Source organism: Lactuca virosa, chromosome 5 (genome assembly GCF_052849685.1).
Source record: "Lactuca virosa cultivar CGN04683 chromosome 5, Lactuca_virosa_CGN04683_v6, whole genome shotgun sequence".
Taxonomy (NCBI): Eukaryota; Viridiplantae; Streptophyta; class Magnoliopsida; order Asterales; family Asteraceae; genus Lactuca; species Lactuca virosa.
Genome location: NC_136430.1, coordinates 99,683,665 through 99,698,427, shown reverse-complemented (window position 1 = coordinate 99,698,427; position 14,763 = coordinate 99,683,665). Strand labels below are relative to the sequence as shown.

At 34.7% G+C, this 14,763-nt stretch overlaps 1 protein-coding gene across 1 annotated transcript; it reads right to left on the bottom strand.

Annotated features, from left to right (window-relative positions):
- Positions 1 to 10,151: 10,151 nt before the first annotated feature.
- On the bottom strand, positions 10,152 to 13,430 carry LOC145117058 (uncharacterized). Its single transcript, XM_079053364.1, has 4 exons — positions 12,833 to 13,430; positions 12,624 to 12,738; positions 12,346 to 12,460; positions 10,152 to 10,925 (listed from the first exon to the last, which is right to left on the bottom strand). Exons 1-4 carry the CDS (start codon positions 12,931 to 12,933, stop codon positions 10,297 to 10,299), a joined length of 960 nt encoding a protein of 319 aa, XP_078909490.1. The 5' UTR covers positions 12,934 to 13,430; the 3' UTR covers positions 10,152 to 10,296.
- Positions 13,431 to 14,763: the final 1,333 nt, after the last annotated feature.

The following is a 14,763-nucleotide window of genomic DNA, read 5'->3' as shown; positions in this document are numbered from 1 at the left end:
AAGTATCAAAGATTGTATGCTAGATAGGGTAATACCTTGGAATATTCATATTTGCATGTATAATAGAGAAAACATAGATCCAAGGTATTTAGGGTTGCATGTATACTTAGGAGTGTTATAATGCTCAAAACCCAACAATGGTATTAGAGCCAAGACTTGTTTTCAATTATACTTGATGCAAAGTGCTGAAAAATGCTGAAAAAAATCGATTTTCGGGCTGTCTGGGCACTGGACTCGCCGAGTCCATGAGGAAACTCATCCTACTCTTCGAGTAGGTTCATACACTCGACGAGTAGGACCCCCTGACAGCCCAATAGGCCCAATAAAAGGATCCTGGTCCATTCTGAGTTTGAACCGGGATATTAGGGTTTCAAACCTACAGTTGAGTATATGAGGTGTATTAAGTTAGATTTTGAACTTCACGAGTGAGTTTTTGGTTCAAATGATTGATTTTGAATGAGCATAGAGCATAATATCAACTTAAAGTTACAAATTACACAAAAGTTGAGTACATGAGGACATAATTTCCTAGCCAAAAAATGCTAGTTGTGACAAAATGTTGCAGAGATCTCTAGGAAACAAACTGGACATGAGTATTGCATATCATCCTCAAACGAATAAATAGCGTGAAAGGACGATACAAATTCTGGAGGACATTCTCCACGCTTGTGTGGTAAACTTTGGTAATGCATGGGATATCCAATTACTGCTAGTCGAGTTTTAATATAACAATAGTTATCACACCAGCATACAGGCTGCCCCATTCGAGGCCTTGTACGGACACAAACGGCGTTCAACACTATGTTGGGCAGTAGTTGGAGATACCCAACTGGCTAGAAAGCATGTTGGATATACTTTACGTACTGGACCCAAAATTATTTCGGAAACCACAAAAAATAATGTTCAGATCAAGGAACGATTAAAGGCCGCACGTAGTCGACAAAAAGTTATGTTTCCATGAGACGTAAACCCCTAGAGTTTAATTAGGAGATCGTGTCCTACTGAAAGTTGCACCATCGAAAGCCGTCACTAGATTTGGAAAACGAGGTAAGCTAAATCCCCGATACATCAGATCTTTTGAAATCCTGGCAAGGGTTGGTCCGGTGGCTTAAAAACTCAAGCTACCTCAAGAACTCAGCAAAGTTCATGATACCTTTCATGTGTGCAATCTCAAGAAGTGCCTATATGATGAGAACCGTCTAACTCCCCTTCATGAGATCCAGATCAACACTAAATTCACTTCGTGGAAGAACTGGTGGAGATCATGGATCGAGAAATTAGAAGCCTAAAAAAACCCACATACCTATAGTAAATGTTCGATGGAACTCTCATAGAGGGATAGAGTTTACTTGGGAACGCGAATATCAAATGAATCAGAAGTACCCGCAACTGTTCAGCGGTGATCCCTCCACTAGTGGAACAAAATAGTAGTAGGAACGAAATAATTTCGGATAAAATTCCTTTAACGGGGAGGTAATGTGACATCCGAGAATTTAAGTTTAAATCTGTAAACGGTCAGTTCACCACGAACCTCTTTGTAACTTGACCTATTGAGCTTAAATGCACATTTTGGTAAATATATAGTGTTATTATAGTTACAATAAGATATAAAATAGAATCTTACTCCTAGTAGTGGAAAATCTCAAACGAACCATAAAGCACAAATTGTAACCCTAGTTAATACGTCTGAAAAACTAAAATTTCGTATCAAGCGTTTGTGGGCAAAACAAACACTCTAGTCTCGTAGTACATGTTCACCTGAGTCTGGAAATATAAATGACGTCCAAAGCGGAGTTGGTATCCCAATGATCGGACTCTTTTAAGAAACCAAATCAATATAACACTAGTTTTACCTGAATTGCATAAACCGTTTTGATCTGTTGAGGCACTTGCACACCTCATATGGAAATTCAGAGAGTGTTTTTGGACTCATACTATGGTCTAATATTTGATTTCATACTCAAAATATTTTTATTAAAAACATTTGTAAAAGTCAAAAAATCGGACTTTTCAGATATTTAGACACGAATCTTTAAACGCAATTTCCTGAAGTTCTACAACTCAAAAAATTAATCCATTCGGGTTTTTGGAATCATTGAATTAAAATCTATCATTCGCGTCCTTCGGAAAAATTATTAGATGTCAGGAATTAACATGTGGATCGAGAAGGCCATTTTGTGACATATTTAATGTCACATGTGTAACCACCTATTTTAATACTTAAAATTATAGTGTGGGACATTAAATTGACAACCATGCACTCCTTTCCCTTTAACTCTCATGTCCCCATCTCTCCCTCTCTCTCATAAACCCCTATGGACTTGGAAGACAACTCCTACCTCTAGTAGGTTTTGTTAAGGAAAGGAAGACTACATAGGGATTATTGCCTTGACCAACTTCATGTATGATGGGTGAAAGAAAGAGATCATCTAAATCCTCATTATTTATTCCTTGTTCATGTGAATCCCCCTCCCCCTTCTCTCCTTCCCTTACCCTATTCCTTTAGTGCATTTGATCCAGTGCTTGCTTATGACCTTGCAACTCTATAAATAGAGACCACTGTCTCTTCATTTTTAGCATAAATCACTAGCCCTTAAACCATCACTCTCTCACTTTCTATTCCTTTACTAGTCTTGGTTTAGAGTCACCACCATAAACCACCACAACACTACCCTTTGGCCACCGTTTTTTGATCGATCAAACCCACACTGAACATCTCCACCATCGTCCATTGTTGTTGTTGTTGGAAATAAGCCTTTTAAGACCCGGAAGCACACCCATGAACACCTATCAAAACAGCAATTTGTATTGACACTAGGATATTACTTTCAAATTGGAAACTTCTTTTGTTATTTCTTCTCATCTAAAACCAACGATTACATTTATCTTAAATAACATAAATCTCTAACTTCTTATTCTAAAAAGCAGCAACTTTTACCCACTAACAAGTCTAATACCAACGTGGCTATTTACTCAGTCACACTCCTAACAAAAGACTAAAATGCCCTTGAATAAAACATGTGGTTTTTATCAGGTTTGGATTAACACCAACATTCTCCCCCTTAATCCAAACCGTTCCTGCCAAACTTCTTTCTTTCTATCGGTCTCTTTCTCAGGTAAACCATCGATCTCCTTTACCTTCTTTGGTCTTTGGTCTTTGGTGGTCTTCGGTCTTCGGTCTAGGTGCAACCAGGTCTTGAAGTTTCTCATCTGGTCCTGCTTCTTTCTTTCTTCCTCGATCAAAACAGATCGCTCTTGCTGCTTGCGTTCATTCTTCCTTCTGATCACCAAACGGGATCACCCTTACTGCTTGCTTTCATTCTTGCTTTCTTTCTTGTCTGCTACTTGCTACAGACTACTTGCTTTTCTTGCTTCTTGATTGCTAACATACAACAAACATGTTGCTTCTTTCTTCTTTCTTCTTTCTTCTTTCTGCTTTCTTCTTTCCAATTTTTTGCTATGCAACCAATATTCATCCTTGCTGCTTACTTTCTTGCTACAGATCAATCGATCCTCATATCATCAAACTTCTTGCTTTCATCCTCTCTTTCTTGCTGAGAACCAGGTGTGAACCTGGATGCTCTGATACCAAATGTTGGAAATCAGCCTCTTAAGACCCGAAAGCACACCCCTGAAACCCTATCAAAACAGCAATTTGTATTGACACTAGTATATTACTTTCAAATGGGAAACTTCTTTTGTTATTTCTTCTCATCTAAAACCAACGATTACATTTATCTTAAATAACATAAATCTCTAACTTCTTAGTCTAAAAAGCAGCAACTTTTACCCACTAACAACTCTAATACCAACGTGGCTATTTACTCAGTCACACTCCTAACAAAAGACTGCAATGCACTTGAATAAAACATGTGGTTTTGATCAGGTTTGGATTCACACCAACAGTTGTTGTCGTTGCCTTTCCCTTCCTTGTTGAGTGCCACCGAACAAAAAAAGAGGAAACAGCCGAATAACCTCCAACCATCCGCTGCCATTTTTTTTTGGGTTGCTGCCACCGTGAGAATTCCGACCAGCCATCACCTTCTGCCACTACCATAGGTAACGACCACCACTGTTGCTTTCTTTTTCATGCTACCTTGTTCGTAATTGATCGGAACCGAGAGACCTTAAGTCTCGTGGGTTTTGTTTTTTTATGACCAACGAGTGATACGTAAATGAAACAGAAGAGGAAGACTGGAAATTCAAACTTCCATTTAATTTAATTACTATTAGTCCCTCACTTATTCAATTTAATTAAAAACAACCCAATATGTGTTAACGTTTTGAAATTCGTCCAAAAACACATTTGTGGGTTTTGTCTCGTTCATACAGTCGTAAACAGAAGGAAATAATACTTCTTAAACCATGATTCCAAATTAAGTCATTTCACCCTCCCATGGAAATTGTTTACAAATTTAGTCCCAATCCTCAAACTCCATTTCCTTTTAATTAGAAAGGCCCCTCCATTGGAAAATGCTTAAAAAATCAGTCCCAATTAACGTTAGTATTAACAAATCAAGCCCATATGGTTAGTTAATTACACAAAACACTCCTATATTTATTAAATAATACCAAAACTTTCCCTTTGGTTAAATAGGTAGAAAAAATAGTCCCGGTGGTTTTTTGTAAACTCAAAAAGCGTCAAGTTGCATTTTCTCGCGTCATGCTTTATATCAACGAACTTATTTCTCGAATTCACACATTTAAGGTGAGTGCTTACGGCTCCCTTTTAATGTTTTTATTATTTTGGTGGAAAATACTTGTGAAACACGTATATCGATTATGAAAAATGCATATGAAAATTCACATCTAGCATAAACGATATTTTATCTAAGTATTATATCTTATATTCGTTTATCGCGACATACTTATGTTATAGTGGGTTAAGCATGTTACGTTGCGAACTAGAAAATATAAAATATCATAATGCTATGATTTTCCTGGGAGAATTCATGTTATAAAGTCTGTGTCACAAACATTTACAAATTTTATTATTATTAAACCTATATCATGCATGTATTTATACATACGTAAAATTTATATGTATAAGTTATAACACATATATCTTGAAACTTTATACATGCACTCGAGAAACTTACTACCTTTTTAAGCGAGTAATATACTCTTTTACGGATATATCGAACTTACTCGGCTTTCATAGTGAACCTTTATCGTATATCATAGTTAATGGACTTTATAGCGAGACACTATCGATTACCTAAGTTTAATCACTTAGTATACCCTCTCGGCTATAACCGTTAATCCCCAGAGCGAGATACGTATGTATAGATCTATACGGGTTGACACCCCCACCTGCGGTTGCTAGCTAAAACCTCGACGGATCAATCGAAGTGGGTGATAATTATCTTTAGTATTTATCCACAACGTCTAATGAAAAAATTGTATTGGGTTACATCTAGTCATATAACTCGGTTATAGGAATCACTATAAGAATAACTTGATTTCATTACATAGAAACCACCGATCTGGTGTCTCTTTTTTTTCGAATATTTTCAAACATGGTTTTAACTACAAAAGAAATATTTTTCAAACTTTTAAAAGTATCATTACTGTGGTTGGCAGAAAATCTGTAACTCTCACCAACCTTTGTGTTGACTCTCAAACTACATGTATTCTCAGGAGATCACTGATCCAACTTTTAGCAGAAGAGACAGTCATGGATTTCGGCCAATATAGTTTTCTCTTGTTTTTGTTATATCACATGATCAGGTTCATCTTTCCATGCTCCACATCCCTACTTCTTTTTAGTCTCTGCATATCAGAACAAATGTGAAAACCACAATCTATGTCAAGGACCCAAGAATTAGCATGTGATGAGTTATTTGACAGAATAGTGTAAATACCTGCATGGGTGGGCTTTATCTTCCCATCCTTGACATCCTGCAAGTATTTGGGGCAGCTTCGCTTCTAGTGCCCTTTATCATGACAATAGAAGCACTCTGCTTCTTTTGTATTGGTAGAGGGATTAGCAGAACCAGCTTTGGTCTGTTACCTTTATACTATTTGAGAGTTTCTAAGCCTAGTACACTCAAGGGTTGAGTGTTAGGAAGTGTTAGCTTGAGTTTAGTGAGTTGCATTCGAGCCGGAAACATCTTCAAAAGTAGTTCACGGCCGCAAACTAGGTTCACGGCCGTGAACCCATCTTGGGTCGTGAACTCATGCCATATATATGAGTTTTGGCCATTTTTCTCTTCACTTCTCACTTTCCAGCCGTGAATTCATCATTTCTCTCTCAAGTATCATCCACAAAAGAGTTTCCTTTCACCTCGAAAACGTAAGTATCTCTTCCTTTACTTGTTGATACTTGGAAACCCCTTTGATTCTATCATTGATTCATCATTTTTCTTCAAGATCTTCAAGAACACGGCCGTGAACCCTTCATACATTCAAGAACACGTCCGTGAACCCTTCTTAGGATCTTGGGCCGTGAACCATTCCAAGGGCGTGAAATACTCATAGTTTGGCCGTGATGACCATTCAACCTCGTAATTTCGATTCTAACACTTCTTTGTCAGTGTTTCCTAGATCCTAAGGTTGTTACCCTTACACTTTAGTTGTTATAAACACTAATTGTATGCCTATATATGTTAAATAGGATCCGTTTGTACTCGGGACTTCACTTGGCATACTTAACATCCTATATTGAACTTCATCTAATTCACTCATATCAGGTGAGTTCATACCCCTACAAATACACTTTTAAATGCTTTTAGTGGGGAATACAAGTAGGACACAATGAAATTGTGTTAACCATTTACATGTGAAAACAACATTCCAAAAGGATTTCTTATACTCAAAAACTTGTTAAAACTCTTTAGAACTATTTTAGACTTCTTTGATATCAAAATCATATTCGTCTATGTATTTATGTATAAGTATGCTTTAACGGACTTAGGACTACTGCTAAATACCTTGACTCCTGTTCCTTGTTTGGTTGTGGGCTTAGGGTAAGAACACTAGTTCGACTGTCGTCTAAATCATAGTTATACTCATTAAATACATATATGAATATTAAACCCATTTTTAAGGTACATACTTAACTTAGTTACTTATGGTTAGTAATTGAGTCTTTTCTACAAATCAGTAACAGTGAAACAATCATACTAGTAAAGTATAATAGGTATAGTTTAGAGGATTACTGCTTACTACTTCTAGATCAGTGAAACTTACATGAGTCAGTTCATACATGAGTCAGTTCATACATACTATAACTAGAACAGGAAGGAGCATACATACTATAACTAGAACAGAAAGGAAAGGAACATACATACTATAACAGGAACAGAAAAGAGCATATATTATATAACAAGAACAAGATAACAATAACGTGAGCCACTATTTCATGGCATAGCAATATACTTGTTATGTCACGTTTTGTAACCAGAGTCTCCTGGAGGGAGAGCGTGAGTTTGTGTATAGATCTATACGGGATTGATCATCCTACACCTTGTTGCTAGCTACAGTGGGACCTGTAGGTCTACGGGTGACAAATGTCATACCATTTCAACGTCTTTAGATCGTCGTGTGTTTATACTAGTCAATCAAGCATGGTTATAACCTCATCACATTTTACCTTAATTTAACTTATTGGTTTTAAGGTAGTTATTACTTCAGCAGTTATTTTATACAATGCTACTGTACATCTTCATTTTTCCCATTACATTCATATAGTGATATTCTCACACCGGATAATGCAAACTATTTTTCTAGTAAAGATAGTCATAAACTTGGGAAAACATACATTTTTACGAGAAAACAAACATACAAACAGTCGGGTCTTGGTAGAAGACTACTTTCCATTTTAGTAGAAAATATAGGATTTTCTAGGAAGTATACAAACATTTACATCTAAACACTTGCAAACATTTTCATAAAACTAATGCAAACATGTGACACAAAAATACTTATGAACTCACCAGCTTAAATGCTGATCTACTCTTTCAAAATAATTTGTATTCTCAGGTCAGCAGTAGACAGTTACCGATGACCAGGTTTTGAGAAGACGGATCATACTCAAGACTCGTCTTTATTTTGTTGATTACACATTTTTGGTGTCTTACAACTTTACACAGAACACACTTGTATTAACTATATTATTAATACAATGGATGATGTTGTTGTTTGTTTTACTATTGTGCATTGTTATGATATTGTACATGACGTCCCCCGCCCCCGAACGTTTCCGCCGTTCTGATTTGGGGGTGTGACATGGATGAACCACCTAGCCACGCATCCCAAGTTTTTAACAACAATTTATATACTTTTCCATAACCTTTTCTAATTCTCTAAACTTGATGCCTTTTTTATGATTCTTACACATTTTCATTTGCAATTTTCTAATAAAGTTTCAATCGATAACGGTATAATTCTAAATAATTTATAGATTTTCAATCTAATAAATTATAATAAATAAATAGTGTAAATAAATTTATGTACCAAACTACTAAACTTTATTCATATAAGCATTATTATTTGTCAATGTCTTCCGGCCTAGTTGGAAAGAGACATGGATTTATACTCATATGAGGTTGGAGATTGGGAGTTCGACTCCCGTAAGCCCTCTTTAAAAAATTTTCTCATGTGGGGAATTTCTCCCTGAAATCCTTATGGGGTCGTCTCTGCCCTATTGGATGTTTCGATCTCGGAGTCTTCGTTCAAATATACAAAGGGCTTCCGTTGAGACATCCAACCGTTAAAAAAAAACATTATTTTCGTGGGACCCAAAAAGGATATAAAAAAAATTCATAAGTACGTTATATTATACACATATACCAACAACCTTTCAATATTTCATTGTTTTTAAAAAGATTAAAATGGTATGAAATCATGATCATTTCAACGTTTCATTGTCTTTAAAAAGATTAAAATGGTATGAAATCATGATCATGTTGTATTCATACCGATATATGGGTAAAATGATTAAAGATGTATAGCCATCAAAAGTGAGTAATTATACATGCGGCAAGGGTGAAAGATAGCCGGAACCGCACCGAGGAACACCATACCTTTGGTGCGGTTTAGGGAGGGGTTTAGCCTCTTGCAGTTTCTCCCCACCGCAACCTCTTTCCTTTCTTAATTGGCTGGCCACATGCGGTGAGAAACTCTCTCTCTCTCTCTCCTTTTTTGGTACACCACACCTAATGTGTGGCAAAGACCACACAAAAGTTTGGTAAAATTGACATGGAACCCATCTGGCGTCTACGTGGCATAGAAGAGAATGCGCTTCTTGTGGCACCATTCCCGTCGGCCTTAAGTGGAATCCTAAATAGTCATTCTAGCAAATGCATATGGATTTCGCAAGCCCAAAACCCAAATATAGCTCATGTGTCGCCATTTGCACGTCACTCTTTGACTTTGACCAATTAGGATCTAACTTTGAAAAAACTCGGTCTAGTTCCAAGTACCTAGGTAACTAGACCGGATTTTTTTAGACCGTCTTTGAGAAAGCTAGACTTAGAATATTTTTTTGGAGCACTTAAGAGTTAAAAGAATGGCTTTGACCCTATTTCAGTATTCACTTCAACTCACACTACTGAAAAAAAGGAAATGCTCAACAATTAACACATACCCTCACCTAATCAACTCACAATTAACACATACACTATTTTAAACTCCAAAGATCATAAGTATCCCCCCACTTTCAAGATGGGCTAACCCAAACCGTACAACTTTCATTGCACAAGGTACAAACCACTTCTTGGTTGGTGTATGGGAAGTGTAGACCCACCAAACTTACACAATTTCAGAATCAAAAAGAGAGATTGGTCAAGCATCAGCCACCACTCAGAACCCCCACCCCACCCCCCTCCCCCCATCACCCACCCACACCCCCGTCCACCCCTTTAATCATTCCTTTCCTTTTCCCCAGATAAAGTCAAAAATGGTGTTAAAATGATAAAATCCATCTCCATCTCTCTGAAAATTTCAGTGTAACGCGACAGTTTATGTACCCCACTCAACCAACAATTTAACATATCCAAAAATAACCCATCCCCCACTTCATCGTTAAAGCCAATCACCCCATGCCCCACCAATCTCTAATCTTTTCAGTGTTTAGTCTCATTCGCATATACACAAATGTTTGAATCTTTTCATGATTCCGAATATCAAAAACCGATCGACAAATAACATCTCATCAATCAAGAAACTAGATTGCTAGTCGGATTACAAGTAGAGGGTTTGTTCTCTTTTTTAAATGTACAACTAAAGCTAATAATGTTTTTAATAACTACTTGCAAACTACAATCCGCCATTAGAGTTAGCTGAAGAAACCTTCTATTGCCAACAAAACTGTAAATTCTCATAAAGATTACTAACCACAGCCTTCCGTTTCCTCATCCTTGCATCCAAATCCACTTTTTCACCTTCAAAACTCCATTGATTTGACTTTTCAAACTCACCCACTTCAAGATTTCGACTCTGTTGTTGACTGGTTTTCATGTTTGAAGGACCTAACCTTAGAGACAAATCACATTCATGTTCTTCACTAAAAGAAGGTTTTTGAAACAACCCTAATTTTCCATTCTCTTTAATCTCAGAATAATTCATCTTTGGATCCATAAATTCGTTACTATTTCCGTAAAAAAGAGGGTATACAGATGGAGATTTGGTATTTGGTTGAGATTGAAAAGAGAATTTGTTTCTGAGAGATGTTTCATTTGGGGGAATTGGGATTTGGGGTTTTAGATTGAAAGGGGGCACGTTAATGACACGTGGATTCATGATTTGGGGATAATGAGGAGCGAATTGTGTGATTTTTATAGGATTTTCTTGGGGTGATTTATGTAAATTGTTTGAAGGGCAGAAATTAGAGTCGGGATTCTTGATGTTAAGGTAATAAGTTGAAGTATTGTTCCTTTGGCTTCTTGATGTCCTCATTGGTGTGCATCCAAGATTAAGAGCCGCTATTAAGATAATTACAACAATAAAATTAACAAAGATAATACACAAAAAGATAACCATTTATGGAATATTTGCTTTTTATATAAATTAGAGTCATCAAGATTTCAATAAACCACACATAAATAGAATCCCGTTATGACAAATAAGGTTAGATGTCACTACTTTGGGGTTTCGGGGTGTCAATAATCGATTCTAATTGATTATACAAATTATGATTAGGAGTTTCTAATTATTTTAAATAAAGTAATCATATTTGGATAATTTGGTTTTTTTGTTCTTTGGTGCTAAGTAGATGTAAAAAGATTAAGTAATTAAGATAAATATAAAATTATCTAACTATCCCAACAAAGAGTAACTAAAATATGTGACTTTAAAAGTGGCAATAATCATTCGGAAAATGCATTTCTCATCGGATGAGATTTTTGTTTTTGTCACATCAGATTCGCACTAAATTTATATTTATATATATAAAAACACGTCTTTTTGGAAAAAGCTCCACCAATAGAACAAAGTTTCTTCAAAAGCTTTTTGTATTTATGATTATTTTTTTAACCACATAACTATCTTCTTATGTAAAAAGCTTTTTATTTAATAACTAGGTGAGAGACCTGTGTCTTACACGGGTTGATTAAAAAATTAAATATAAGGTGTAGACATTAAGTATTTTCTAAAGTAAAATTTTGAAATAAATATAAATGAAATGATGAATAAGTAATTTAATTTATACTAATAAAAAATTATTATCATGTTTTAAATAATTATGCTGAATATGAATGTGTAAAAATTAAGTATTTTTTAAAGTAAAATTTCAAAATAAAAACAATAAATAGAATAATCCACAAGGACCATTCATGTAATTTGCCTTAATTAATCTATACTAATAAAACTAGTTAATATAAATTCATAAATAGAATTCATTAATATATTAATAGAAATAAAAATTCACAAATGGAAGGTTTACTATATACATTAATTCACATTAATTACTATGAGGTGGCATTTAATAGGTGGAAGTTGAATAAAAATGAAAAAAATACAAAAATGACAAGTGGAAATTTTTTTAAAAAATTCTAAGAAAATGACATGTGTCAAATTCAATAAGAAATTGACATTTGGCAAAATTATCTTTATTTATTAGGGTAGATACAGAAAACTTTAAAAGAGACAATTTTAGATAATATTAAGTATTGCAAGGAGTCCCATTGGGGATGCTCAAATTTTGCAAAAGAAAGTTCATTTTCTTTGGCTCACAATGTCAAAAGTTTTTTTTCAAGATTCTGTTGAAACCGAAGTGACAAATTGACAAAACTACGAGATGCCCATTTGAATCTATGACAATAAGTATGTGAATTTACAAATTTTAAATGGTTTAATGAAAATAAAATAACAAGAAAAGAGGAAAAGTGATGAATTTGAGGTTACCTTCAATACAAGGCTGCAAGAAATCCCCAGTTTCAGTACTTTCATCCAACCGAATTATTGTGTTAATGGCATCATTAGCTCTTTCCCAAAGGGTTTCAAGATTCATATACTCTGCCTATTCAAGACATAAAAGAAGATTAGAATTCACAAAAGTTAAAAATTAGATTCTGTCTATTTCAAAGTAAAAGTGCCCTAAATTCCCTTTTTCGCACAAACCAAAATCGAAATCAAACCTTAAAAAGAAAGTCTTTTCACTTGAAATGTGTGATTGGAATTACCTCGGAATTTGCTTTTGAGTACATGATTTCTTCGGCTTTTAGAACAACAATCGGTAGCTTATCCTGCCATTCTTTGTTCTTCCTTGTCGCTGAGCTATGGATCTCAGTCACAATCCTAAACAAACACTTGGTGTGCATAAGATTTTATAACAACAAAACCAGATTCATCATTCATAAACAAGTTCAATAAAGAGAAAGAAAAAAAAAACCTAAAGATTTCTTGAATGAGAGAACCCCTCATGGGTTGATGTCTATCACTATGCCAAGCTCTTCGAACACACTCGTAAGGTCTCGGTCCTGGTCTAGGCATCTTCAAATCTCACGAATTTTTCACGAGAGAGTCTATGAAGAACACCGCATGAACAAAACCTGGTTTCTTGACTTGATTTTGACGAAAAGACAACAATCGAAAGGTTGAAACTTAATAAGAAACAAAACCCATGAATAGTTATCGATCTTTTCACATGGGTAATCTTTGATTTTGGAGATCGATGAAAGTAAGTAAGCAATGTGGGTACTGAAATTCAAAAACAGTGTGGAGAGAGAGAGAGATAGAGAAAGAGAAAGAGAAAGAGAAAGAGAGATAAAGAAGAAAGAAGAAAGAAGAGGGGTTTTGGTTTTCTTTCTTTCTTTGTATCTTTTTTTGTGTCACTTTCTTTTACTTTGATTCACTCAATAATTTGAGGGTTTTATTTTTCTCCATTGAAGTAAGTTTTAGGGTTAGGGTGTGTCCCCCACTCATCCACATGCCTGCTTCCCCATCTCTCAAGGGTCCATGTCCTTCTGTCTCTACAGTTTACACACAGTAATATAAAGAAGATGAGTGATGAAGAGTAACCCTTTTTTATTATCCACAATATTGTCACTGTCGGTGGCTTTAAAGCAAACCCCAGCCTCATCCACTACAACTTTTTCTTTTTATTACATGGAATATTCTCTCAAAATCAGAAACAATTACTAATCAAAATTTGAATATTGTTTTATACTATTTATGTTCTTGTTTGATACGATTTAAGATAGTGTTTACTTGATTAGAAGATAAACGAACAATTAATAGGGAAAAAGGAAGACAAAAATGGTATTAGAGCATAAACAAATAACAATTGAAACTTTCGGTATTTTTAGTGGGGTGTTTCTTTTGAAAAGTTTACATTTTTGAATGGCCAGTCAAATAACCCAATAAAAAAAATAACGCACATTTCTTTTGTTAAAAGAAAATTTGAGTGGATAAAATTATGAGCTTGGCATCGGTTACAAGTTATTCAATAGAGAGAAAACAATATAGGGGATATTCACAAAAATTGGTGTCTGAAATGGTGTTTTATTTTGAAATGATTTTGCTTTAAAATTTTCAAAACTAACGTACCATGTCTAAAAACGATATATTTTGGATTGAATCAATTTTATAGCAAAAGACAACACAAAATGATTTAAAATATAACATTTTAGACAAAGGTACGTCTGTAACTAACATTTCGTATATTTTGAGCGGTACTAAAATTTTAGGCAGTAACGGATCTATAAAATAAAATTAGGTTATGATGGGTTGGCGGGTCTAGAATTTCTTTATTCCTGCTTATAAAAACTAGCACCTGTGCCATACCCAAATCAAAAATAATAATAATAATAATAAAATAAATAAATAAAACATGTCTACGTATTCACAAATAAAAACGAAGAAATTGATTTTTCAATGTAGTAAGCATAAAATAAAAAATACTCTTCCTAGAAAAGTAAGAATTCAAAAAATAACCATATGAAATTGATTAACATATAAATTAACAACATCATTTAGATATAATATAACCAAAGAATCATGATACAGGAGTTGTTTTGCGACGATATGCGATGTACTTCAATGTCTTAGCATATCATCTAAAAGAACAAGCTCTTCTTATCTTTCCAAATACAGAATCACATTGAAAGGCGGGAAACTAATTTATTTATTTACAACCAAAGAATCACGATAAAATTAAAAAAAAAACTTAAATAAGAGATGATATTAATTACTCTTTCTTTTGTGTGTGAGCAATTACTTATCTTTCTTCCGATACCAACTATATATGAATAAAAAAGCCTAAAGTAATATATATATATATATTAGTGTTGCAGAAATCGGTCTAATCGGCCGATTAATCGG

Excerpts from the sequence above, each read along its gene's own strand:
- LOC145117058 (XM_079053364.1), bottom strand. The coding sequence starts at position 12,933 with ATGCCTAGACCAGGACCGAGACCTTACGAGTGTGTTCGAAGAGCTTGG. Across the intron at positions 12,739-12,832 it reads CTCATTCAAGAAATCTTTAG|GATTGTGACTGAGATCCATA; the intron begins GTTTTTTTTTTC and ends GTGTTTGTTTAG. Across the intron at positions 10,926-12,345 it reads CTTGCAGCCTTGTATTGAAG|CGGCTCTTAATCTTGGATGC; the intron begins GTAACCTCAAAT and ends TTATCTTAATAG.